The sequence below is a fragment of the Phalaenopsis equestris genome, unplaced genomic scaffold (genome assembly GCF_001263595.1).
Source record: "Phalaenopsis equestris unplaced genomic scaffold, ASM126359v1 Scaffold000002, whole genome shotgun sequence".
Classification (NCBI taxonomy): domain Eukaryota; kingdom Viridiplantae; phylum Streptophyta; class Magnoliopsida; order Asparagales; family Orchidaceae; genus Phalaenopsis; species Phalaenopsis equestris.
Genome location: NW_018164444.1, coordinates 28,946,065 through 28,972,413, shown reverse-complemented (window position 1 = coordinate 28,972,413; position 26,349 = coordinate 28,946,065). Strand labels below are relative to the sequence as shown.

At 35.0% G+C, this 26,349-nt stretch overlaps 3 protein-coding genes across 3 annotated transcripts; 2 read left to right on the top strand and 1 right to left on the bottom strand.

The window, feature by feature from the left end:
• The first annotated feature begins 113 nt into the window (after positions 1-113).
• Positions 114-2,095, top strand: LOC110031845 (pentatricopeptide repeat-containing protein At1g05750, chloroplastic-like). Its single transcript, XM_020735267.1, is given in 2 exon segments — positions 114-1,279; positions 1,281-2,095. Coding segments are annotated over 2 exon segments (1,539 nt in total). The 5' UTR covers positions 114-155; the 3' UTR covers positions 1,696-2,095.
• A 1,655-nt stretch (positions 2,096-3,750) lies between these two features.
• On the top strand, positions 3,751-5,279 carry LOC110039295. The gene is made up of 2 exons (XM_020744307.1): positions 3,751-4,369; positions 4,473-5,279. The coding sequence occupies exons 1-2, from the start codon at positions 4,046-4,048 to the stop codon at positions 5,094-5,096; spliced, it is 948 nt and encodes a 315-aa protein (XP_020599966.1). The 5' UTR covers positions 3,751-4,045; the 3' UTR covers positions 5,097-5,279.
• Positions 5,280-8,822: 3,543 nt separating this feature from the next.
• Positions 8,823-22,729, bottom strand: LOC110039353 (asparagine--tRNA ligase, cytoplasmic 1-like). Its single transcript, XM_020744387.1, is given in 7 exon segments — positions 8,823-9,177; positions 15,635-15,693; positions 16,097-16,226; positions 16,315-16,565; positions 16,674-17,264; positions 22,121-22,470; positions 22,473-22,729. Coding segments are annotated over 7 exon segments (1,689 nt in total). The 5' UTR covers positions 22,597-22,729; the 3' UTR covers positions 8,823-8,993.
• Between the last annotated feature and the right edge of the window lie 3,620 nt (positions 22,730-26,349).

Sequence of the window (26,349 nt, the reverse complement as noted above, 5' to 3'; positions counted from 1 at the left end):
ATATATAATGTTAAATATATAAATTCTAATATTTTAGTTAGTTAGTTATATAAGTCTCCCAAAATTTTTAATTGATTTGCGTGACAAATTAAGCTGAACAATACTTGAAGATTAGTTTTAGTACCCCGAACAACATAGAAGGTAATTATCCGCGAATGTCCTGCTCACCGCCGCCCTCTATTCCCGTGTCTCCTCCTCGTCTCCTCCTCTCAGTAGCCCAGCCGCCCAGCATTTCTCTACCCCGCTCATGCGATGTACTTCAGTCCCTCAGCGTCGTCTCCTGGACCTCCTCCATCGGCCACCTCGCCCGCCGTGGCCATCTCGCCGCCGCCGCCGCCGAGTTCTCCTCCATGCTCTCTTCCCCATCCTCCCCCAACCACGTCACTTTCATCACTCTCCTCTCCGCCTGCGCCGACTTCTCCTCCTCCCCTTTCTCCTTCCCTCTCGGCCGATCCTTGCATTCCCTCGCCCTCAAGCTATCCCTCTTCTCCTCCCCCCGCTCCCTCCTCCTCCTCACCACCGCCCTCTTAGATTTCTACTTCAACGCCGGCTTCCCCGACCTTGCCCGCCAGCTATTCGATCGAATGCCTCTACCAAACCATTACACCTACAACGCCGTGATCGCCGGACACATGAAGAACGCCCAGATCAACGAAGCGTTGGACATCTTCCACCAAATGCCTGCCAGAGATCTAGTATCTTGGACTGCCATCATCGGCGGCTGCGTTAAGAACGGGCAGGCAGAATATGCATTGGAGCATTTTCGACAGATGCAGATCGATGGAATCGATCCCGATTACGTGACCGCCATCGCCGTCGCCGCCGCTTGCTCCGACCTCGGCGCTCTAGGGCACGGCCTGTGGCTTCATCACCTCGCGCTTAAGCGAGGGATTCTGGAAAACGTGCGGGTCGGGAACGCACTAATCGACATGTATTCCAAGTGCGGCCATGTAGATTATGCTCGGCAGATGTTCGACCAAATGCCGAAGCGAACGCTGGTTAGCTGGAACTCCATGATCACGGGGCTCGCAGTTAACGGTTGCTCCACAGAGGCTCTCTCACTATTCTCAGCACTGCAATGGTCGGAATTTGAGCCCAACAGCGTCAGCTTCACCGCCGCACTCGCCTCTTGCAGCCACGCCGGGTTGGTCGACGATGGGCTTTATCTGTTTCAATTGATGCAGACGAAGTATGGGATCGAGGCAAGAGCAGAGCATTATGGATGCCTGGTGGATCTGTTAGCTCGTGCCGGGCAGTTGGAGGAAGCCCTAAGTTTGGTCGAAGGAAAAGCCGAATGAGGTAATGCTGGGGTCTCTCATGGCGGCCTGTCGGGTGCACGGGGATGTGAAGCTGGCGGAGAGAATGTTGGCTCTTCTTGTGGAGGTGGAGCCTGAGACTGATTCGAACTATGTTCTGATGTCGAACATCTATGCGGCCATGGGGAGGTGGGAGGGGGTGGGGAAGGTTCGGAGCATGATGAAGGAGCTGGGAGTGAAGAAGAAGCCAGGTTTCAGTGCAGTAGAAATTAGTGGTATTGTCCATCAGTTTGTGGCTGGAGATGGAGCTCATGCCAAGACTGATGAGATATATGGGTCGTTAGATCTGCTTCATTTTGATTTAGGGTTTTATGGTTATGAGCCTAATGAAGAAGGCAGTGGAACTATTGATGAAGAATTTTCTGAACAATATATATAAATTGAGGGAGACGAACAAACTGTTAGAAGGAGCATGAAAGAGTAAGCCTATTAGAGTTAAAGGTGCTGATTTTATTGCCCTATATGGAATGAGGGCTTGGAAAGAGTAAAGTGAAGAAGAAAGGCTTATTTATGGCTTACTAATATATTGGATTGGATTTGAACTGCAAAACTATATTAAGGGTCAAACTCACCCAATCAACCCTAAGGATGGTACTTGTTGAGCTTGGCTTGAATGATCTCACCAGTCTAACTCATGTTAGCGCGGTTGAATTCAAGGGGATTCATCGGTTGGACCATGCGGATTCACCAGCCCAACTCAACAAGTATGATTTACCAATTACATAAATATCATCTTTAATTAACCCTTGGTAGATTTTAGTTTTAAACTCAATTACATAAATACCATCTTTTTTATACCCTTTTCTCATTTTTTTTTATTTACTATTTACCTATAAATGGAAGTTTAGGTGTCAAATATATATGTAAATACATAGGAATTGATCAATGTTATGTATGTAATTTTTCCTCGAATAGTAATACTTTATCTGACTATTTAATTAGTGGATTTCTGAAATAAATGAAATGGATAGCTGACTATCCGAGATAAAGACATTAATGGCAATTATACCATTATAAAATCAAAAGTAGTGCTCTACTAATCACAAAACATATGTCTAGATCTAGGAAGATTCATTGAGAAGACATAACGTATAGTGACTCAAGTATAGCGATGAGTCACTATATGTTATGCTTTCTCAATGAACCTTCTTAAATCTAGACATATTTTTGTAATTAGTAGAGCACTATCTATTAGGGAATTTGATATGTATTACTTTTGATAAATAGAGATTAATATTTGACATGAAAGCACTACTATATAATAGAGTTATATAATTGAAATTTAAGGAAATTTACATATGTACCACATGGTTCTTATGTGTTTATATATAAAAATTAAAGTTTTGATGGTGTTCAGCTTAATTTGTTACATAAATCAATTAAAATTTTGGATTACTTATATAACTAACTAAAATATTTAAATTTATATATTTAACATTATATATATATATATAGTGTGCGCGCGCGCATGCGAAGAGATTGCATATATAGCACATAAACTAATAAATTTTATATAGTGTGCGCGCGCTTGCGTAGAGATTGCATATATAGCACATAAACTAATAAATTTTAGATAATTCATATTATTAAATCATTTTGGGATGTATTTGAGAGAGAGCCAGAAAGATTGACATCCTAAGAACACCCTAACCTTCCATTTTTTGTTTATCTTTTTTTATATAGCAAAAAGACAATGCACCTGCTTAAGAGTATAAAATAAATATACAACTGTATTATATCATATATATATATATATATATATATATAGTAATGAGTTATAGCAGACTCTTCATCAATAAATCTATCGGTGCAGATGGCCGCGATGACGGTATACATCATTGTAATCCTGAATTCTTTCTTTTATTTTGAAAAGTTGTTCCGCGAGCTTAGTGGTGTAGCCAAGTAATTTTTAACGACTTTGGTGAGAAGATACAACCAGCCTGTTCTGAGAAATTCGTAGGAATGTTGGCGTGCTTAAGAGATATTGGCGGAATTTTCTGGATGATAAGGGAGCTCTATATCTTGTCTCTTCTTATCGAAAAAAATTTGCGTACCTCAAGGGGTATGCATCTCTGCGTACATAATAGTGTACACGGGGTTACATGGGAGTTACATGAGTGTACACGAGAGTTACAAGCATGTATAATTGTTACAGCGGGGTTACACGAGATTTACACAGGAGGAGGTTACACGGGAGTTACACGGGAGGTACAACAGGTTGTAACCCCCTTGTAATCTCCGTATAACTCCTATGTACCCTATTATGTACGCAGAGATGAGTACCCCTGACGTACGCAAATTTTTTCCCTTCTTATCAAGTGATTACCTATGAGCGTTTGATTCAAAGTTACCTATTCTATTGAGTATGCAATCAGATTTATTAAATACGCAGAAATCTCAGAAAATAAAATAGAATAAAATAAACCTATCCACCAAAGACCTACTTGCTTTACCTTTTTCAGTCAACTGCAATATTACTTGAGCCCAAATCTCCCAAACTCGTGGAAAGTTAACCCACTCCACGACGAATCAACCAAACGAAATCGCCGGCCAGCTCTCAACACCTTCTACGGCGAGAGCGAGCATACTTGGAGTGGAATCACAGCCGCTGCCTCCGTCCAGAGCAAGGTAGCCGCGAGTCCGGCCTCTGACCCACCGGACTGATCTCCGTTCGCCGTTTCTTCTACGACGCATATTCCCGCTGCATAAATGGGAGCATTTTCGACGGGATGAAGATGGATATGGTGAGCTTTGGCGAGGAGCTCTTGGTTTCTGGTTCTAGGGATGAGCAGCTGATTGGTGCGAGGATATTGTTAAGGTTTGCGGATCAGGCGATGAGGAGGATTGGGATGTCGGTGGTGGTGATGGAGAGGTTGGTGGAGATGTTGAATTGGAGGAGTTCGGGTGAGGATGAGATACGGACGGCGGCGGTGCTGGTGTCAAAATTGGCCGGGATGAAACGGAATGGGATTAGGGTGAAGGGGATCACCGGGGCAATAGAGTCCATTGCATCGCTGTTGTATAATGAAAATTATGTGAGGCCAGAGCAGGAGGTTAGACTTGTTAAATTTAAGAGCTTTTTTTTTTCTTGCAAAATTTTGGATATTCTATCGACTGCTATGCTGAGCTCTTTAATTTTCAATTCATTATAATCAGAAAACGCATCAGCAAACTACGGCAGATCGGCCGGAAACTAATCACTACCACACATTCAACCTTATCGGCCTCCTCATCCTCAAGAATCTCGCAAAAGATTCCGACAACTGCGCAAAGATCGGCAAAACCAAAAACTTCATCCCCAAAATCATCGACTTCACCACTGCCATGATCCCAAAGCTCCGCCAACGAAACCCCATTGCCGGCACCGATCCAGAAATTCAGGCCGCAAAACGAGCCCTCCAAGTAATCAAACTGCTCGCCGGCGCCACCGGCCGCACCGGCGAGACTCTCCGAAGAGAGATTTCGGAAATCGTCTTCACAATCGGCGAGACTCTCCGAAGAGAGATCCTCAAACACTGCCGCGAGGATGAGATTTTGAAGCCGTCGCGGAAGCTTGGGCTCGAGATTATTACTTACCTGGCGATGGATGAGGCGGCGAGGAGGAGGAATGATGAGAGAGCTTATGAAGATCTTTTTAGATTGCGGTGGGCTGGATGGCCAGGTGAGGGTGGAGGCGGGGGATGCATTGGCGATGCTTGTGGTAGACAGCGGGAGGAATTGTGGAAGAGTTCCGAGTGCTGCAGAAAATGTGGTAGTGTGGCTGGTGGAGGAAGCTGGTAATACAAAAATATGATTATCCAATAATTACAACTCCAAGTGTAAGAAGAAATGTGATGGAGCTATCAATTTGGTTGATGCAACTTAATGAGAAGTACACCACTTTATTTAGAAACCATGAGATGGAAAAAGAGATTCAACATGTTGCTGAGACTACTTCAGATGTTGAATGTTTTCCATCTCATAGTTTCTAAACAATGTGATGTACTCCTCATTATATTGCATGAACCAAATTGATAGCTCAATCACATTTCTTCTTATGCTTGGACTTGTAATTGATGGATAATTATATTTTTCTAGTATATACACCAAACTCTTTCATGTTTGTCGACGAATTTGATCTGGCTCATGAATATGACTATTTGCACGAAAAAATTCATCGAAGCCTCTAGTTATTTCACCGTCCCAAACAGTCTATCATTTAGGGCCTATCAGAGCGCAACAAAGTAAACGTAAAAATAAATTGTGGCAAAACTTAATTATCAAATGAATCATATCATTGAGATTTTTTTTTTAAATATATATCATCATATCCACACATAAAAAAATAATACCTCACACTTTAAAATTAAAATTATGTTATTTTTAAATTATATGAAAATTTTGAATAATATAATTATAAAAAGGTAAACTTTAAGTGTTAGATATGTAAATAAATAGGAATCATTGGGTATTCATGTAAATGCACAAAATTATTAAATCTGAAATGAAGTCTGACCATAGGGAAAGCTTTGATGAGCTCCTTCCTCGTCCGACAATCATCAGCCGCCTGTCGATAGGCGCATAGGTAGGCCAAAATCATCCCCAGCTTCCTCCACCAGTCATTCACATAGTATTGTATGCTCTCTCAATGAAGCTTGCTAAATCCGGACATGTTTTTGTGATTAGCAGAGCACTACTCTTGCTTTTATAAGAATATAATTGCCATTAATGTCTTCTTCTCCTGCAGCAACAGCACTCATCACTTTGATATATTAGCATTAAAATTAAATGTGAATAACTGACATACCATATGCACTAATATTTTATCTTGTTTGCTATGTTAATAGCCTAAATCTGATTGTAAGCCTCTCCCCATCATTTTATCTACTTTTTATTATATATTTTTAAATTTTTTTTTTATATTTCACATTCATGCTTTATATTTTTCAATTTTCTGTCCAATTAAAAAAAAAAAATCTAAGGATTAAATTTCAAATACAATGAATATTTTACATTGAATTTTAATTTATTCTAATGACATATTTTAATTTTTATATTCCCTGCATTTAGAATGTAATGCAGTCACAAGGAGAAAAATATTAATTATTGATAATTAAGAAATATTCTTTTTATTCTTTCCATAACTTTATATTCGATGCATTAAGAGTATAACTAATTATTATCCCAATAGTAATTAGTTATTATTAAAGGAGTAAATTAAAAATAGTTTATATATATATATATATATATTTCTATATATAATTATTGTAAGTTTGTTTCGGCTTTTCAGCCTGCTTTCAGAACCGAGTTTCTTATTCACGCTTCCGCGTGGATCGCGTTAATCTCATCATAAAAATTTTTTATATTATTTTTTAAAATAAAAATAATAAATAGATTTATTACAAATTACATGTTTTTTTTATTTTATTTGCTTACCTCTCCTCCTTTTGGCTTCATTGTTGAATGGAGCTTTGAGTGCATTTTCACATTTATTTGGAATTTAAAATCTTCATTCATTAATATAAAGCTATCAATGAATGAGCTCATCTCCTATAGGTTTAGGATAAGCAATATGATAAGAATAAATGGGCATATTCAGCTAAAATTTGGAGCCGAATCATTTAATTCTCCATTTCTACTTTCCTCTTATCGTTTGCCTCCAAATTTGATGCCATAAATAAATCCCTTTTTCATTATTTTAATAAAAAAAATTAAAATAAAATAGTCTCTCACAAAATCATACTTGAAACAATTAATGATAATATTGTAAATCACATAAAAAACTATGAATGAAAAGATGTATTTCACCCAAATAATTAATTTTAATGGCATTTTTAAAATTTATCCATCCTATATAAAGAAAAAAAATTCAATCATGGCTTCCAACGAATACTAGTTAGGACTTGGCAACCTTCGTCCTCCCCAATGATCCCATTCTCATGGCCGCGTCAAATTTCAGTATATTTTCAAGCTGATGAGACTGTACTCGTCGGCGTTGATGACAATCAGATGGATGTCAAGGCAAATAGCTCCTCGCAAGTCGATGACATCATTAACTGTGAGGTCGAAAGAGAGATGGAGGAAGAAGAACGAAAGCATGTGGAGAAGGCCTGCAAAGTTTTAGGATGTTATATCCGATGGCGGTGAAGTTTCGCACAAAAGCTTTGCGGCCTTCTCCATGCGCTTTCGCTCATCTTCCTCGATCTCGTTTTCAGCCTCATTGTTGTTGTCATCATTGACTTGCAAGTGTGTATGGCCGCATCAGATTGCAAAGATACTGAATAAGCATGTTACTTATTGAACATGTTACTATAAATAAACTTGTTACTATAAAATATTAATCAGGCCAAATTCAAGTTGTTCAATGAGTGTGCATTGATTCATTTACAACAATTTGGAAAATATACACCGTCAAAACTTTAATTTTTATATTTATACCATCCAAGAAAATTTTATTACATCAAAATATCATTTTTTTTATGTATAAATATGATTATATATGCAAATACATAAGAAATGAGGGGTATGCATATAAATCATCCATATTATAATAACACTGCATTCGTAATGACGTAAACCGCAATGATTTGTGGGCGGTTTGATTGCTTGCAAGTCATTAACATTCACATTCAATTATCTATATCTATAGATATATTATGAAAAGGGCTTTTTTACACAAGTCACACAATTCTTATATATTTACGTATCAAACACTTTTATTTGCAAAAATTACATAAAAATATATCATCATAGCTAACCTTTTGAAATTAAAATACATCTTTTCATGCATAAATTCAAAATATCATATTATACTTTAGACGTAAGATGTGCAAACACCTAAGAATTGTGTGATATGTAAATTTCGCATTAAAGAAAAAATGTAAATTTAATGTAAATAGTAATTTATATAAATCTAAAAATTGTATTTGTTCAAGAAAATGTTACTCACGATAATTTGTCGACTTATTGTAGTATCCTCATGCAATAAAATTATGCATATTTATTCAATCAAAAGAAGAATCTCAAGCGCCTTAATTAAAACGTATGAATGCCACAAAATTGTGTAACTGTTGCTTATTTGGCTCATCTGACTGATTCAAACCCTAACATTTGAATGATTTGTTCAGCTCAGGCAATCGGATTTAATTTCAAAAGTAATTTATTCTGGAAGAATGGGAAGCTGCCAGGAACAATTAGCAAACAAACATGGTTAAAAATAGGGGAATTTACATACATACCGCACAATTCTTATATATTTACATATTTAACATCTAAACTTACATATTCTTACCTATATAACACTCAAATCTTCCAAATCGTATAAAAAACACACTACTATTACTAATTTTTTAAAAAAGTGTTATAAACATCAAAAATCAAACTTTAAATGCTATATATATAAATATATAAGAATTACGTAGTAAGTATGTAAATTCCCCTTCAAAAAAAATAAACTATGATCTCAAGTACAATAAAGCTGATATAAATTTTGTAGGCGATTGGTACACAACAGATTAAGACAAAATGTCATAATGAAAAATAAATTATGAGGAAATGCCAATGAAACTAAGCTTTGCCTATGATTTTAAATTTTACACTCCAATAAATTTTAAATTATATACGTAAGTGGCCAAAACTAAAGCTCGATGAGGAGAGAAGGATACAAGCCTGGAAACAGGAAGGGAAGGCAAGCAGCATTCAGAGATCAGCCCTACCAGGATAGCGAGGGAATGGGATGACATCTCTGATGTTGTCGAGTCCGGTGGCGAAAAGAACCATTCTTTCAAATCCAAGTCCGAATCCACAGTGTTTAACGGTGCCGAAGCGGCGAAGATCAAGGTACCATTCATATGGCTCGAGTGGCAGACCAATCTCCAAAATTCTGGGAAATAAATAAATAATAAGAATATATCTATGTATATATATATATTTTGTAAACAGGTTGAGGATTATTGAATGAAAAAGAAAATTTCTGCTGCAAAAGAGTACAACAGAAGTTAACTGAAGATCACATAGATCCAGTTATTGAGTTTAGATGCCCATAAAATATAGCAATCACGGATTCAATGCTTACAATATAAATTATTTTAATAGAGTAGATTTTTTTTATGAAATGTTTCAGAGTTGAAGTGATAGAACAAAGCAAACAGCATGATACTACTAAAAAACAGCTCGGTCACCAATTTAATCAGTCATTTCTAGTATGTTTTAAACAATTTATAAATAAGAACATGTTGACGCAGATGTTATCAAAATGAACAAACTTAAAAGGTTAAATGAAACAAAAAATAAAAAAGATTTTACGGGTTTCTAAATGATCTAAACAAAACAAATAAAAAATCATGAGAATTAGCTAGAAATAAATCTAGTTTAGAAGCCACAAAAGAAAATCATAAATTTAAAAATCCAAAGATGAAGACAATAGAGCCGTTAACAAGGTAGGCATATAAAAGTCACAAGAGAAAAATATAATCGCAATAGTTTAGTTCTTGGGCTGCGGCTGCAATGATGATCATAACTCCATAATACGAAGTTGAGAGCAAAGTTTTGAAAAAAAATGCAAACAAGAGCACTAAGACGATGCACACAATCGATTAAACAAACAAAAAGCAAATTAAATCAGTCCCTCAAGAAGCTTCACACTTAAAATCGAGGTCTTCAACGCTCAAACATCTCATGCTGATAAACTTGGAGCTGCGCTTCACTGCCAATGGTTTGGCAGATTTCTGCGATAGTTAATGTTATTTTGTAATCTTCTAACAGTAACGTGTAAAAACTGAAACTTGGAAGCTGCTTTGTTGATACACAAACAAATTTTAGATAAAGTTACTCAATGAAACTAATATTAGAATATGATCTTCGAATATAGATATTCTCACATGTAAATTAATAAAATTAATAGATATTATAATTCATAGAAAGATAAATATTTGATGCACTCAAGAAACTAAATGGGTTTAAGAAAAGGCAAGGGAAATTGATAGCTTGGGTTTAAACTTTGGTATTCAGGTAGGAGACGCACTAGACATTGTATATGTGTAATTATAGATAAGAGTTTGAAAGATAATATTGTAAAAATTAATAGAGTTAGAAATAGAACTATAGCCCTTAAGATTGTTGTTGATACTTAAATTTTTAATGTTATACGTGTTTATGCTCCTCAAGAAGGTTTAGATGTAGGTTCAAAAGAGAAATTTCGGAAAGACATAAAAGAATAAATACAAATAGGGCTATCAAAAAAGCTCGTTGTTCGCGAACAACTCGTGTTTAGCTCGTTAAGTAGCTCGTGCTCAGCTCGTTTGTAAAGTAAATTAACCGAACACGAACAAGTTCTTAAAACTCGAATTATAATAACCGAACACGAACAAATTTTTAAAACTCGAATTATAAACGAGCCGAACACAAATCACTATTTGTTTGGCTCGTTTTAGCGAAATAAAAAAATTATATAACTATTTATATAACAATATATTACGTATATTATATATATTTATGTATAAGTTTGAATCATAACACCTCATGTGACAATGTGGTTAGTGCATTCTTTTGTATATATTTGATCCAAGTTCGAATCCCACATTTTACATCTATTTTTCTCAATTTTAGTTTAACGAGCCAATTTCAAGCCGAACAGTCGAACACGAGCTAAGTATGAGCTCGCTCAAGCTCGGCTCGTTTACAGCCCTAAATACAAATGATACATCTTAAAGAAATATTTTTTATTGGAGATTTAAATAGAGATGTTGGTAGAGTGGTAGAAGATTCTAAAAATATTCATGATGGCTACGAATTTGAAGTGATTAACGAAGAAGGAAAAACATATTAGATTTCGCATTAGCTTATGATTTTGTTATTGTTAATATTTTATTCAAGAAAAGAGATTGATATATTATTACTTATAAGAATGAATCTAGTAGAACACAAATTGATTATTTTTTTATGAAAAAAAATATCAATGAGAATGTAATAATTGTAAGGTCATTCCAAGTGAAAATTTAAGTACTCAACATGGATTATTAGTTTTGGATTTTAAGATAAATAATGCAATTAATATCATCATAGAATTAGATGAGGTTAATGAAAAGATAAAAATAAAATTATTTTTATGAGTAAACTTCAATATTTCAATATTTGGGACGTTTGTCAAGAAACTAATTTTATGTAGGATAAAGTAGCAAACACTATTAAACAATTGGCAAAAGATGTGCTTAGAAAATAAAAAATATATATAAATAAAATTAATTTGTGGTGGAATGATAATGTGAAAGAAAAGATTAAATATAAGTTGTGTTATGAAAATTAAATGCAAAAGCTTAGAGAGCTGGAAAAAATATAAAGTGATCCGTAAGAAGTTTAAGAGAATAATTTGTGACTCTAAGCTTTTAATGATCTTTATAAAAACTTATATATTAAAAATATTGAAATATTTATATAAGCTAGCCAAATAAAGAGAAAAGAAAAGTAAAAAATTTAATTCAATTAAAGTGCATTAAAGATAAAAATAAAAAGTAATTTTCTTAGAGAAGGATATTCTACATAGGTGGATGAGCTATTTTGATAAACTTTTCAATAATTGTTTTAAAAATAAGATCGACCTTAGTGATCTTAATATCGTTAATAATAATAAAACTTTCGATTTTTTACCATTGCATTAATGAAAAGAAAGTTGATGAGGCTTCAAAGAAATCCAATTGTTGAAAATCAATAGTACCTGATAATATCCCAATTGAAGTGTGAAAATAACTAAGAGATTTGAAAAAAATTTTGGTTTGCTAAACTCTTTAATATTATTTTAAAAAATAAAAAAAATGTATGATGAGCGGAGGAAGAGTATTTTGGCCCCTATTTTTAAAAATAAAGAGGATGCACAAGAGTTTGAAAATTATAGAATAATTAAGTTAATGTGTCATACTTTAAAATTGTGGGAGAAAGTAATTGAACATAGGTTAAGACGTGATAAAAAGATTTCATATAATCAGTTTGGATTTATGTCGGGCAAGTCTATTATGGAAGTTATGCATTTATTGAGAAGTTTGATGGAGTATATAGAGAGAGTGAGGAGGATCTACATATGATTTTTATAGATTTAGAAAAAGCTTTCAATAAGATTCCAAGAGAAGTTATTTGGAGAACTCTATGAAATAAAGGTGTTGATATGACTGTCTGCCAGTTGAAGAGTTTGTGTGTCAACAATACCACAAACATGAAGCCAGAAGAATTAAGAGAGTAAAGAAAAGTAATAGCAAGAGTTTTTGGAGGCTACTATTAGTTTTAAGGACACATGTTACATTTAAAGTACACCATTTTTTTCAAATTTTAACCCGTACTTTTCCTTTTTAATCCCCAACTTCTCTCTATATTCAAACAAGAGAGGGAAAGCTTAATTTTCATGTTAACGACCTCATGTTGAAAATGATGACATCATCCAAATGTAGAGAACAAGCAATTATCGGCATCTCTACCCTCACAGTTATTGTTGATGAAAGGTTTGTCATCTTCATGTTTTTATCTCTTTCCCCAGCTTAGAGAAATCGATTAAAGTTTAATTTAATATGTTTAGAGCTTAGGCACTTCGGATTAAATAAAGTTATGGTTAATTTAGCCTAAACTTAATATTAGTTTGTCGTTTAACCTAAACTACACAATTAGACTAAATATTATGTATGTGTCACAAATAATCATGTGTGGACCATGCATGTTATGCATGGGCACGCATATTATGTGCGACCCTAACAAAGTTTGACTACTTTTTTTTTTGTGCTAATCAATTGATCTCCAGTCCCCACCAGAAGGTCAACCTTTCCAAGCCTTAGCAATTTCCACTTTATTTCAAAGATCAATTTTTTTGTGATTCTTCTCCTCATGCTCTCTCACTCGCATATACCCTTATCAATGGTAATTATTGTTGGGATATATGTATAAATATTTTAAAAAAAAAATCACATATTGATGTCAGAGAAAAACGAATGACCGGCCTTACATCTTGCTTGTGTATGAAGACGAGCACACAAGAAAGTGCGCATATCATGCCACTATTCCACGTCACATCATAAGACTGCAAGCTATATGTCACGAACAAAAAGTCCCACATCGGCTAGGTGTATGACCGAAAAGCAGTATATAAGTCCTGGTCTGCTCACCACCCCCAAGAGCTCTTTTGGCAGGTGACAAGTGGTATCAGAATCGATTACTGTCTGTCAGGTGTGTGGACTCTTCATGGTCCAGTGAGACCCTAGGTGGAGCTGATTTGTGACGAGGGCGTCACGTGATTGAGTGGAGGAAAATGTCACAGACAAAAAGTCCCACATCGACTAGGTGTAGGGCCGAAAAACAGTATTTAGCTGTCCACCACCCCTAAGAGCTCTTTTGGGAGGTGACATATAGCTCAAAATGCAATATTGGTTCAAATTTCAAGGATTGGTTCATTAAATGTTGCAATAACTAGCGCGAGCATTCACTTCTCATCATATCCTACAATCTTGGTTTTTTTTTTCCTCTCATGTTGAAGCTAGTCACTTCTTGTGGTTCTTCCATGCATGCTCTCTCGCCTACATGAAGTCAAAAGCCCACTTCATATTCTCTCCTTTCACACTGCTTGCATCCCTCAATCTTCAACCAGTCATTCAATCTCATTGTTCTTGATTTTTAAGTACTTTTTCATCACTTTATTATTTATATCTTTATTTTTTGCCTCTCCTCCGGATGAAAAATTACTATTATTACACATACATGTTATAATTAAGTTTGTCAATTAAATGAGTATTGCACGCACATCATATATGTGCATATGCTATGCAAGATATAAACGCCTTAGTTAATAAAAGTGTTGGTTGGCTAAGTATGGGGGGCACCTAGTACGAGTGCTAATATTTAAAAGTCTCAAATAAGAGTGACTTCATATATAGAGTTGAAATGACCAAATAAAGGTGTTAACTCATACATACTCACTTCCAAGAAGATATATTGGGGGCGAGCATAAGTTTGAAATAGTCGTGGAATTCATGAGTCCCAAGATTACATTGTTGTTGGCTTTAAGGGTTGATTGTTGGAATGACTAATTAAAATGCATCAAACTCACACACTACTCTTCTCTTTGATTATATTCTTCTATCGAGGGTAGATTTTATCAAAGTTGGATTCTTTTTCATCAGATGCGACACATTTGGATTATATATATATATTAAAAGTGGATCATGGTATTTATATCATTTTAAGTGGGTGCATAATCGAAGGAGACACGTTTAAAAGCACAGAATCAAACACAAAGCATTAGTTTCTCCATTTAAACATTCAAGCATGTACGCAAGAGCACAAATAATCACATAGGCCAAATGTGCCCACCTATGCACACACACTAATTTTTTTCCTCCTTTTAGGGTTGGGACATGAACATGCAAACATACTTAAGCATAGAAAAACTTGCAGGCACGCATTCACATACTCAGAAATGCACATAAATTCATGCTTATACATACACATACACATACACATCACATGTTGACATACAGAGAAAAATATGGGCGCATAGTTTGAAATGAAAAGATTAACCTTTCAAGATACACAATTCCAATAGTTGCAGCATGCCAAAAAATTACATCTAAATGGTGTTCCTATCCCTGATAATGTTAAAAATTGGTTCAATACACAATTCTATCCAACAACATGAGTGCTACAAAGTGGATGTCATTTTAATGTTAATCAATGACAATGGGATGAAATAGAAATTCAATACACACATATGCATGCACCTGCATAATGATGCACACAAACACATCCATGTACATATGTAGATATTCCTTTATCCTTTTTAATGGTTTATGCACGTAGACAGAAATATCATTAATCTTCAAAAAGTGCCTCCATGGAATCATTATACCATTTTTTTTTTATTATTGACCGATCATGTGCTGATGTTCATGATGACTTCCCTGATCACTATATAGTGACCATCAATTTATTTAGGGCTTGCTTGCAACCTTTTTGTCTTTTATGTTTTGTTTCCAGATTAAAAAAACCAAAATACGTATAAAACAAACTGGAAATAATTTTGTTCCGTGTTATTTTCATAAAAGCAGTACGCTTGTTCACTAAAACTAAGTAGACGCCCATATAAGTGTTCACTTTTTCTCTCAAAATACGGTTTAAATATCAACTTTAAATTCATCATTTTGTAACTTTAATCTCAAAAATTAAACTATCAACAAGCCATTCAGTGACAGAAGCTCTAAAATTGTTTGAAAATATTAGTAGGTTCTGCTAACATGTTGGGTACAAGGCATGTGGTCAGGGAAATATAAAAAATAAATCAGCTCGGATAAATGGGTTGCAGAAATGCATACCTCTGTTTAAGCACATCCAACCGTTCCTCCCTTTGACTCCCCCCAATCAACTCACCAACCTGTTCAAGCAAATAACCGCGATAATTAAATAAGCTGAGCCCAATACACAACAGCAGACAAGCTAAGTGTTTTGCATCACAGGAATGGGCCTAATGGATGAGCATTTTCTAGAACTACTTTAATAGAAAAGGAAGATCTACATGCATACCACTCAATCCATATGTATTTACATATCTAACTTCAATTTTTACAAATAAGCCACTTTACATATGCATGAAAAGGTGTGTTTCACTTTTTAGAAGTTAAAATTAGGAATTAAAATAGTGGTATTTTTCAATGTGATAAGAAAGATTTGGGTGGTAAAAATGTGAAAATTAAAGTTTAGGTGTTAGGTATGTAAATAGATAAGAATTGAATATTTTGTGCGTAAATGCCCCTAAACAAACAAGAAGGAAAGCATACTTTAGGCACAAGAACATCCATAGCTGCCACAGTTTTGCCATCATCATTCAGCCTCATGTAAAATGCCTTAATGCTTTTGGGATAATTATAAACAATGACGGGCTTTTTGAATACTGCCTCTGTCAAGTACCTTCCATCATTTTACAAAGAATCATTATACCCAAAATATAGGAAAAATAAATGCAAAAGATAACTTAACAAACATATTGCCAAGATACCTTTCGTGTTCGGATGCCAAATCAACACCCCATTCAACCTTGTTCTCAAATTGCTTGTCTGTAACATTTTCCAATAGTTGTACAGCTTTTGTATAAGAAATTCGTTCAAATGGCGTTGACGAGACAAGCTTCAAGCGTTCTATTGCTGTTTTATCAACATTCTTAACCATGAACTCCATATCTTCTAGACAGTGGTCAAGCAACCATTTGCATAGAAACTTAACATAACTTTCAGCATAATTCATATCGTCCTGCAACAAAAAAACAATTAAAGCTGTCTATAAAGAATAATGAATCACATGTTCTATGAATTAATATTAGTTCAAATAAACAAGAACAAAAAAGAGAAATATTGATACCTCTAGATTTGCAAAAGCTATCTCAGGTTCAACCATCCAAAATTCTGCCAAATGCCTTGAAGTATGAGAATGTTCAGCTCTAAAAGTTGGACCAAATGTGTAAACATTACCCATCGCACATGCATAAGTTTCGACCTGGAGTTGCCCCGACACAGTAAGAAAAGCTTGACGTCCAAAAAAATCATGAACATAGTCTATTTTTCCATCCTTATGAGGGATTCCACCTTTCATGTTGAACCTCTCCTCCAATTTAGCCAAATTTTCCTTTGCCTTTGTCAATTCAGATACAGCACCTACGATTTTCTCCTTGCTTGCTTTAAGTGATTTTAGTTGGGAAACTGACTCTCCTTTCTCCTTCACGGTAAGTTTGGCAGCCTCAATATCAGATTCTTTTGGCGGAGGATTTTGGTTCAGCTCTTTCTCTATCTTTTCAGCTTCACTAAAAAGAGTTGTCACTTGAAACATTTCACCAGCACCCTCACAATCACTAGTAGTGATTATTGGAGTGTGGACATAGCGAAATCCATTTTCTCTAAAGTAAGTGTGGGTAGCATAAGCCAGCTCATGCCTAATCCTTGCAACTGCTGATATCTACAAAAATTTTAAAATAACCATCAACAATTTAGCGGTGAGAATGCTTATCCAACAAAAAAGCACTAGGAAAAAAGGGAAATGAATATGTTCACATAACAGCCCAAAGTCGAAAAGCAGTAACAAATTTATCTCAGGTGTGTAAGCTACTATTAAAATGCATGTTCAAACTTTGCAATGCCAAAAATCTTGCCGTCTATCTCTATATAATATCTTTGCCATTCAACACTTAAAGGCTATGTCCTCTCCTTCACGGAATCCCTCTCTCAGTTTTGTTAAGCACAAATAAGTGAAGGCACGTTCAACGAATAAAAAAAAATAAAAAATGCATCCAGCTTGTATTGTTGGCTGAACTGAATGGTTCGCCAAGCTATCCATCTAGATGTAGTTTATTCCTTTCATTAAATTGTTGTTGTTCCTCATACCATTAAAATAAAAGAAAAGAACTGCCACCTAATTAACTATTTGGTGAGTAAAGGTGCAATCTGTTGCATTTAATGTCCCCCCTTGCACTCAATATATTCAGTTTCTCGGTGTGCTAGTGTCTTGTGGCGTTAGAGGTTAATTATAGCATTTAAGTTGTCCAATATTTTGTCTAAAACACATACGAGTTAAGTTCATCTTCCTTTTTTAACATTTTTCCCTCAGCTACTTTACCCTTTTCTGCTTTCTTACAACTTGCCGGTTGTCAATATTCCTTGCTTTTAAGCATCATTTACAAACATTATCAATATTTATGCTTACCCCTAAAATATAAGGCAATTTATATATATAACACAATTTTTATGCATTTACATATCTAACACCTAAAGTTTGATATTTACATTTATAAAACCTTTGTATTAATAACCAATGTACAGAAAGGAAAATTTAATTTTTATAAAGTCAGTGATAGTAGTATTTTTTTATGTGATGTCAAATAGTTGAGTGCTATGCATGTAAATATGAAAGTTTACGTGCTATATATCTAAATATATAAAAAATTGTGTGGAATGTACTAAATGACCTTAAAATACATTCAATTACTTTGGAGCTTCAGTGAAGAGATAATTTCTTTGCTCTGAGACCTGATTCAGAAATAATAAAATTCACATTTTCTGAGATAATTCGAGTTTTTATGAGTTTGTTTTTATTTGAAATGCATGTGAGTATCAGCAATTCATCTTTCTTGCTACTGGTAGAAAAACATGTAAATTTTATCTAGATTTTAAATTCATAAAATTAGAAATACGTTGTTAAGTATTTATGGTTCTTGAAAAATATTTTGAAGAGATCCTTAGATTTCATCTTTCAAGAACCAATTAAAATAATTTATGAAGATATTTGCATTTGAATTTTCATAATAAATACATCTTTGATATTATATATAACCTAGTACATTTATACAATATTATATAAATTAATTCAGTAACATCTATTTCACCTGATAAAATATTTAAACCCAAATAAACTTTTTATTCAAGATAAGTTGTAGCTTATACAACCTGACAAGCTTCAAACTCGACACAAAAGAATTTATAAACCTGTCATATATTAGTATAAAAGTTTGTTGGAGAAAGCATTGCCAAAATGACTGGAATTATGCTTTTTGTCTCATGTTATCAAAAGCATCAAATGCTGAAATTTGGCATGCCAAAAATAGGTAAGACTCTTGAAAAAATCATACTGTGGATAAAAAGATTAAAATTGCATGCCAATAGACGCAGTTGTATTGTCAATGCTACTACTACAATTTTATAAAATCTCCACAACTAAGTTCTGGAAATGACAACCTTCTCTAATGACCCGAACTAAACTCTATTATCCATCATTTGATAGTAGCAGGTAAGCTCTTTAGCTCTATTTGGCTTTATCCATCTAGGGCTTGATTTAATTTGTGTTAGTATAATCTTGCATTTGCACTGTCACTGTAGGCAATCACATGTTTTATTATTATGAAATTTATGTCCACTCCTGAGATGGGCTTCTTTCTAATCTAACAGGCACTCAAGTAAAGATGCTAATGAGTTCTTAATGAAAAAGGGTAAAGGATCTCAAATAACTTTAGAGTCAAATATTTAAAGATATATCAAAATATTATGTGAATGAAAAAAATAAATAAATAAATTGTTTTTTATAATATTTCAGTTTTTTAGACATTTTAATATAATAGCTTGAATCTTATCACTATTTCATCGATAAGCAAATTCTAAATGAATCTATTTCGTAAGATGGATGAGAAAGTTGCTATAAACATGCACAAAAAAATTATCACTAGCAAATATGGGCATCATCTTCAATAAAGTTTAGAGACGAGGAAAATATCATTTTATGCGACTTAAACTAGAGATGAAGTTGTCAGCATAACATCAACAACTACCCTTATGAATTGTCGACCATAGTAAAGACTCCAAACCGAAGGAAAATAAGGACCTACTAATATATTTGAAAAATGATACTTTTCAATATCATCCTCCACAAACACCATATTACAGCTTTAAATCAATCAAGTGAATTGACGATGTTTTAAGTGCCCAGCCAATTGCATTTCAAGCTCCTCAGAAGGATTTATTATTTCATTATCTTCGCTTAGACATACAACAACCATAATAAACAACTACCACTGAATATGAGAATTCATGACCCCCCACTGTTTCATTCTGCATGGTATATTGTTTGAGACATAAGAAAAGTAAGGACTGCCTAATGTACCTGTCACTGGTGCAAAATTTGCCTGCCTTTTGTTTTGGCTTCATTGTTTGAAAGCTCCGAATGACTCTCTACAGGAATATTGCTATAGATGTGTGTTAAAAAAAAATTTATGATTGCTACATACATGTAAAATTCATTCTTTCAACTAAAATTTAGAAGCTTCTGAGATCTTTAGTGCCACATCTGAAGGGTTGCTGAATTATAAATTTTGCTTCTTCAAGGTGAGTTTGGTATTTGCAAGTGTTGCCTAAAGTTGCCCTCTCAGCCTAAAAACAGTGTTGCACTACATTCACATCTGTGATATTTTGAGTAAAAGAGCTTCATTGCTTTTTTTTTCCTTCTCAAGTGATTTTTTTCTAGCGCATATATTACAAGTTTGAATTTTATGGATCATGAAGTTTTATGTAATTTCAAGGTTAAAACGTGCACATTACTTGTTTGAAATTTACGGATCAAGAATTTTTATGTAATTTTAAGATCATGCATTCATGTAAGTATACCTAATGCATACATTTATATAAATGCATGCATCCACACACCCATATTTAAATACATGCATTCATGAATATTGTTCCCTTTTTTTATTAAATTTGTTTTGAAAGGTTTCCTACGAATGTATTTCAATACATTGTACCCAAAATTACCCTCCCTCTATTACTTAGATGTTTACATATTGGAACAATTCAAGCACATAATGGGCAGAGAGGTATAAGTATATCCCCAAGATAAATCCGCGAAAGTAGGAGACGAAGAGGGAGAACTTGTCTAGCCAAGCATAAGGCTTCAAGCAATAAAAAACTAGGGGTGTCAACTCGGATTTGAGGGTCAAGTTCAGCTCCGACTTGAAATTGACCCAACCCGAAATTGCTTACCTGAACCCGACCTGCCTTCAACCCGCTGACCTGAACCCGATTCATATAACTCACGTAACATAAGGCATAATAGTTTTTCAACTTGAATTTGAGTCAATTTCAGGTTGATGGGTCAAATATGAATCAACTTCGCATGTTAGTTTCAGCTCAATTTCGAATTTGTGGATCAACCCGAACCCGATCTAAAAAAGTTAAAAGAGTTAGGATTCCCCGAACTCGAACCTAAACTGGCAAAATTATTCGGGTTAACTCGAACCCGGATATCTCGAATCGAGTTTGAGTCTAGTTAGTGTGTCAATTTTTTATGCGCCTGCCGGAAACATGGCGAACTTACATGCCAATCTAAAGGAAGCAACCATTATAGCTTTAGGATAGCTTCATCCTCAATTACTAGTTCTCATAAGCCAATCGTCCAAACAAGTTGACTACAATCATAGATGTATGGTAGTCTATTAGGAGATCCTACAACATCTTCAGCAAGTCGGTCGCACAGCCCAAGCTTGCGTCAAGACAACTAACCTATTGTATTTTTTAGTACTCTACACATATGTTGCTTACTAATATAAATTTTCTTGTAGCACTTGAGAATCTGGATCCTAACCTACAAATATCGGATCTTGGTAAGAGCTAATTGTTGGATCTTTTTTCCACTTTTTCACTTTTGTTCTCCCATTGTAGCATCATAAGCCATATACTAAGTGGATTTGCTTCCTCTGTTCCGACTTTTCTCATTCCTCGTAATCAATATGGTTCAAGGCATCATCCAAATAAATTTTGGAATTCAACAGTACACACCTTAAATTTGTTCTCCATCACAATTTCAATTATTAAAAAATCTGATTCTAGTTGAATGCACTTGCAGTACATGTATTTTGACCGGTTCTAAGAAAATCATCGTAAAGATTTAATCCTAGTACATTTTACTATAGAGTTTCAATCACATTGCCTAAAGTCAAAAATTCAAATCCAAAAATATGAGTGAAACTAGAGCTATTGATCTATGATGTGCAATTTGATGAGGTTTCAAAATGGTTTTATCCCAAATCCAGCTGATGAGATTAAGGTCATCAAACATGTAATTGATAAACTAGGACAATCTTCCTGGCATAAAAAATAATTCGCTTTCAGCAATCAATCAAAAGATAATAAAACTTAAAGAGAAAATTGTTCAAATGGAAAAAAACATTCTTCACATCCTAAACTATACTAGTTCTCTTTCCAGGATATTCATGGTTAAACATCGCAGAGTTAAAAATCAAAAGAAAAAAAAAGGTTTATAATTATTATCATCACCGTATTAGTTCTTGCACGGAAGTGGACGAAGTCACGCAGGAACTCCAGGGTAAGCCTGGTCTTTGGAATCGGATACTTAGCTGGATCGACAAGCCCTACTTCAAGGACCTTCTCCACCCTAAGCTCCACGCTCTGCTTAACACCCTCAGGCGGCTTCTTCAGCTCGCCCTCGACCAGCACGCTAGTTCCCGTCGGCGTGAGCAACGCAAGAGAACATACACTCGCGTCCACTATAACCTGAAGGTTAGCGAGACACGAACCATCATTCAGTTCCAAAAACGCAAAGGAGCCCTTCCCTTGCTCTCGTCCCGTCTTCACCCATCCACCGACGACAACCCGCCGGCCGACGGACCGGTGCCGTTTAATATGGTTTTGATGAAAACGCGTCCATGGGATTGCTCTAGCACCGGATCGGCGAGGGATGCCACTGCCATCTCAGTCGTCAACTGTTCGGCAGCGCCGTCGTCTTCAGCCATTAGAGCACTGCTTCCCTCCAGAAGCGGGAGTAAATTTCTACTGCTAGGGTTTCCACGCACGCTGTGGTAGATTCGATGGCGCTAAATATGCGATTCTACGAGGAATTGATTCGTTTCCAATTTCTTTGGTGAATTCCATGCATGTAATAGGACGTTAACATAAATACCACACCATTAGCATCAATTTGAATATCGAACCCATCATATTATTATATTTTTAAATATAACATCAAATTTTTAAATTATTATAAATATTAAAGTTAATGTAATTATGTGAAAATTAAGTTGCATATATGTAAACTTTTCTAATTTCTTACAGGTGAATAATTTTTTTTATTTTTCTTTTTTTATAGTTTATAATAGAAAAAAATATATTAAAATATATTTATTTACTGGTTTTATAATTTCTTTGTTTTTTAAACAAATTTATATTTATTTTTAAAAACACTAAATATATTTTTTACTGTTTTTAAAATATATTTATTGACCATGCCAACATTTATTTTTTACTTCATGTTATTTTCTCAAGACTTCTCTTTCTCTCCAACTTTCTCATTGGCCGATCTCGACACCATAACATCGCCGACAAATCTCTGAAGTTGACCCAATGACCAATCAAAACCTTCGATAATAGTTAAATTCACTGTTTGCTCGGTTCTTTTTAAAGACTCGGAGCCGTCAGCATTTTATAATTCTCTTATTTGAATAAATATCCTTCTTAAATTATATAAATGATTCAAAGATGAGAATAATAGAATGAAAAGGAAATAACACAATAAGTAGGCAAACAAATAAAAAGATTCTCTTATTTGAATAAATATTCTCCTTAAATTATATAAATGATTCAAAGATGAGAAGAATCGAATGAAAAAGAAATAACACAATAAGTAGGCAAACAAATAAAAAGAAAATAAGTTGAAGGCTTATATATAGGTAATCTTCGTGTGATGGGTCAAAATTATACATCTGAACATGATTTAATCGAAGTATTATGAAACATAACATCCACGAAGAGAATTCAGACCTAAGTCACATGTAACAAGATAACAAAAAAAAAAATTGTTCTAGAGTCAAAAGTCTCCCAAAAGAACATATCCCTCAGGTTAATTATATTTTGGGTGATACCAAAAAATACTCTCAATAAAAAAAATTTCATTTATATTATCATGAACCTAGAGAATATGTCAGCAAATGATACTTATTTCATATGGGAACACTTTGAATGCTTCAAAACTCTTGCTAAGTCACAGGGCTGAGAGTGAGTTTCTCACATTCCAAATGGGTAGCGACCCGACGACATCAGAACTTATGAAATAACAAAAATTATCTCGATGGGGATATTCATATAGGCATGAGCTCCCCGAGCCATGAGGGCAATGGGTGAATCAATGTATTCTAAATGAGCAGCAGTTAATTTAAAATTTAGGATTAAAATTGTCATGATTTTTTAAAACTTGTTTTTACTTTTCTGTGTGGCTTTCAGAACGGTTTTAAAACATGTTGCATGGCAGGACTTTCACCCAAGTAATATTAATAGGGTCTTCACAATATCTAAGAACCGCTTTACATAAATGTATCATTTTGCATGTCCCAATGAGAAGTCATCGTACTTATCCAACCCGACAGACCCAGCATAGAACTTTATTTAGGTGGTTATCCAGTGCGTTTAGGTCATTAGAAGGCTTCCCGACCCGGACAGGGTGTAAGTTCTTTTATTGTGAGTGTTTCCAGCTTTGTAGTTTAATCTCTCATTATCTTCCTTTCAAGAGGGATCAATGACACTTCAACTGGTATAAATCCCACCTCTTGAAGCTCCACCTGATAGTTATGGGATAAGAGTTTTATTCCTTATATCCAAGGGCTGCTGAGGTTCCTGCGAACAACGCAATTCACCGATTGCTGACATATAATTTATGGGCTTGTTGGATTAAATACCTTCACGACCATGTTGACTTAATGTCATAGTGACTTTGGATGTCGGGTCTGTGGTACCTCAAACGGACCACTGTTACTTGTTTAGAGACCACTCCTCCCTTCAATTGAATACCCACTTTAAGCCCTGCCACTCCTCTTGCTTTCTTTGGTATCATATTGACGACTTGATTACTGATGAGTTGTCGTCTGTTTGGGATACAACAATTATTCCTCTACCCTTATGACCTAGATGTCAATTGACGTATCGAGATTTATCGTCGTGATAATTCAGTTATTTCACAGGCTTCATATGTCGATGAGTTTATTACCCATGTGGGACCATGTGAAACTCGTTCTCTGCCCCATGACTTAGCATGAGCTTTGAAAGCATTAAAGTATGCCCATTCGAAACAACTGTCTTTTGATAGGGTTGTGTTAGTCATCATTTTAAATGTAAGTTGAACTCCTTGGATCAAAAGTATTCTTAGGCAACCCCAAAGATGTAACTAACCAAGTAGGATACGTTCCATTAGGAACATCTTAGACCCCATAAGAGGCAAACACACATGAATTTTTGCTTGTGGGCAGCTTTTGTAGGAATTCTTTCTTGGATATTTTGCACAAGCTATTTCATTCCGACCTTGTTCGAACGCATGTGTTTGACCTATCCTAGCGAGTTTTGTCATACGAAGGTTCTCAATGTTCTTTCACTTATTTGTCTGCCTTTGTCATATGTCATGTTTTTATGGTCCCTCTTTTCTCATGATCATGCACAAGATCCAAAAAAGAGACTTATTTGGAGAAATAAAGTATACAACCATAGACAAACTGACGACTCCTTTAAAATTAAAAAAAGATGAAGGAACAATAATAGACTTAAAGCATGCGCGTTCGGATTTATCACGGGCAAGTTGGGTTCCTTATTGCTCGGTGTGAACCCAACGTTGGTCCAACACAAGTGCACCCAAGTGTTGACTCCTGTTTTTTGTGAACGTGTTAGTGCACCGCGCCTCCGATGCGGGTGCGCTAAGTCCAAAATAGGCATGCCCATGCATGAAAATCTTAAGAGCACTCGTGTGGATAGTTCACGAGCCATATGATACTCACAGGGAGCAGACTATGTTCTCATAGTCCTTATATAAAAAACTAGTGCCAACAGAGAGCACTTGGTAAGCATGACATCAAATATCGACACCAACAGCCATGTTGCCTTTCCAGCTCCAACTGCAAAGTCACGTCGCTTTTGCATGATCATGCTACTATGTGGCATAGCTAAACCATCAAATTGGGTTCTATGGCAAGTATGTCGTAATAGTGGCATGGATGTGATGGTAACATATTATGATGTGAGCACACCTAAATGCTCGATGGCGCCGTCTTAAGGCGTGGGTGCGCTCAAGGACTAAAATTTGAGGATTTTGGTCAAAATAACAACCTCGACCCATTGAAAGAGAAAATGTCAAGGAATGCAATAGTGGTGTTGGCTTTGGTTAAAATGATCTCTATATTGAGTTAATTCAGTTTAAAGATAGGTCTTACCCCACAAAAGCTAAAATTTTTGGTGCATATTGTAATGAGCTTCAAATTGGTCAACTTTGATGTTTTTTAATTTAATTTGATTTATATTATAAGTTTAAAGTTAATTTGAGTTTATTTTAAGGTGAGTTTGTAATTATTGTTCAACTTTATAATGTTTGATTTCCATTTAATGATATTTATTTCAATTTTATTTTACATATTTGAGTTGAATGAGGAGTTAACTAAAAATGTGGTCAACACTCGTGTCTCCTAGCTCAAACGGGTCAACCTCTTATGGTGTATCTCGATGGGGATATTCAT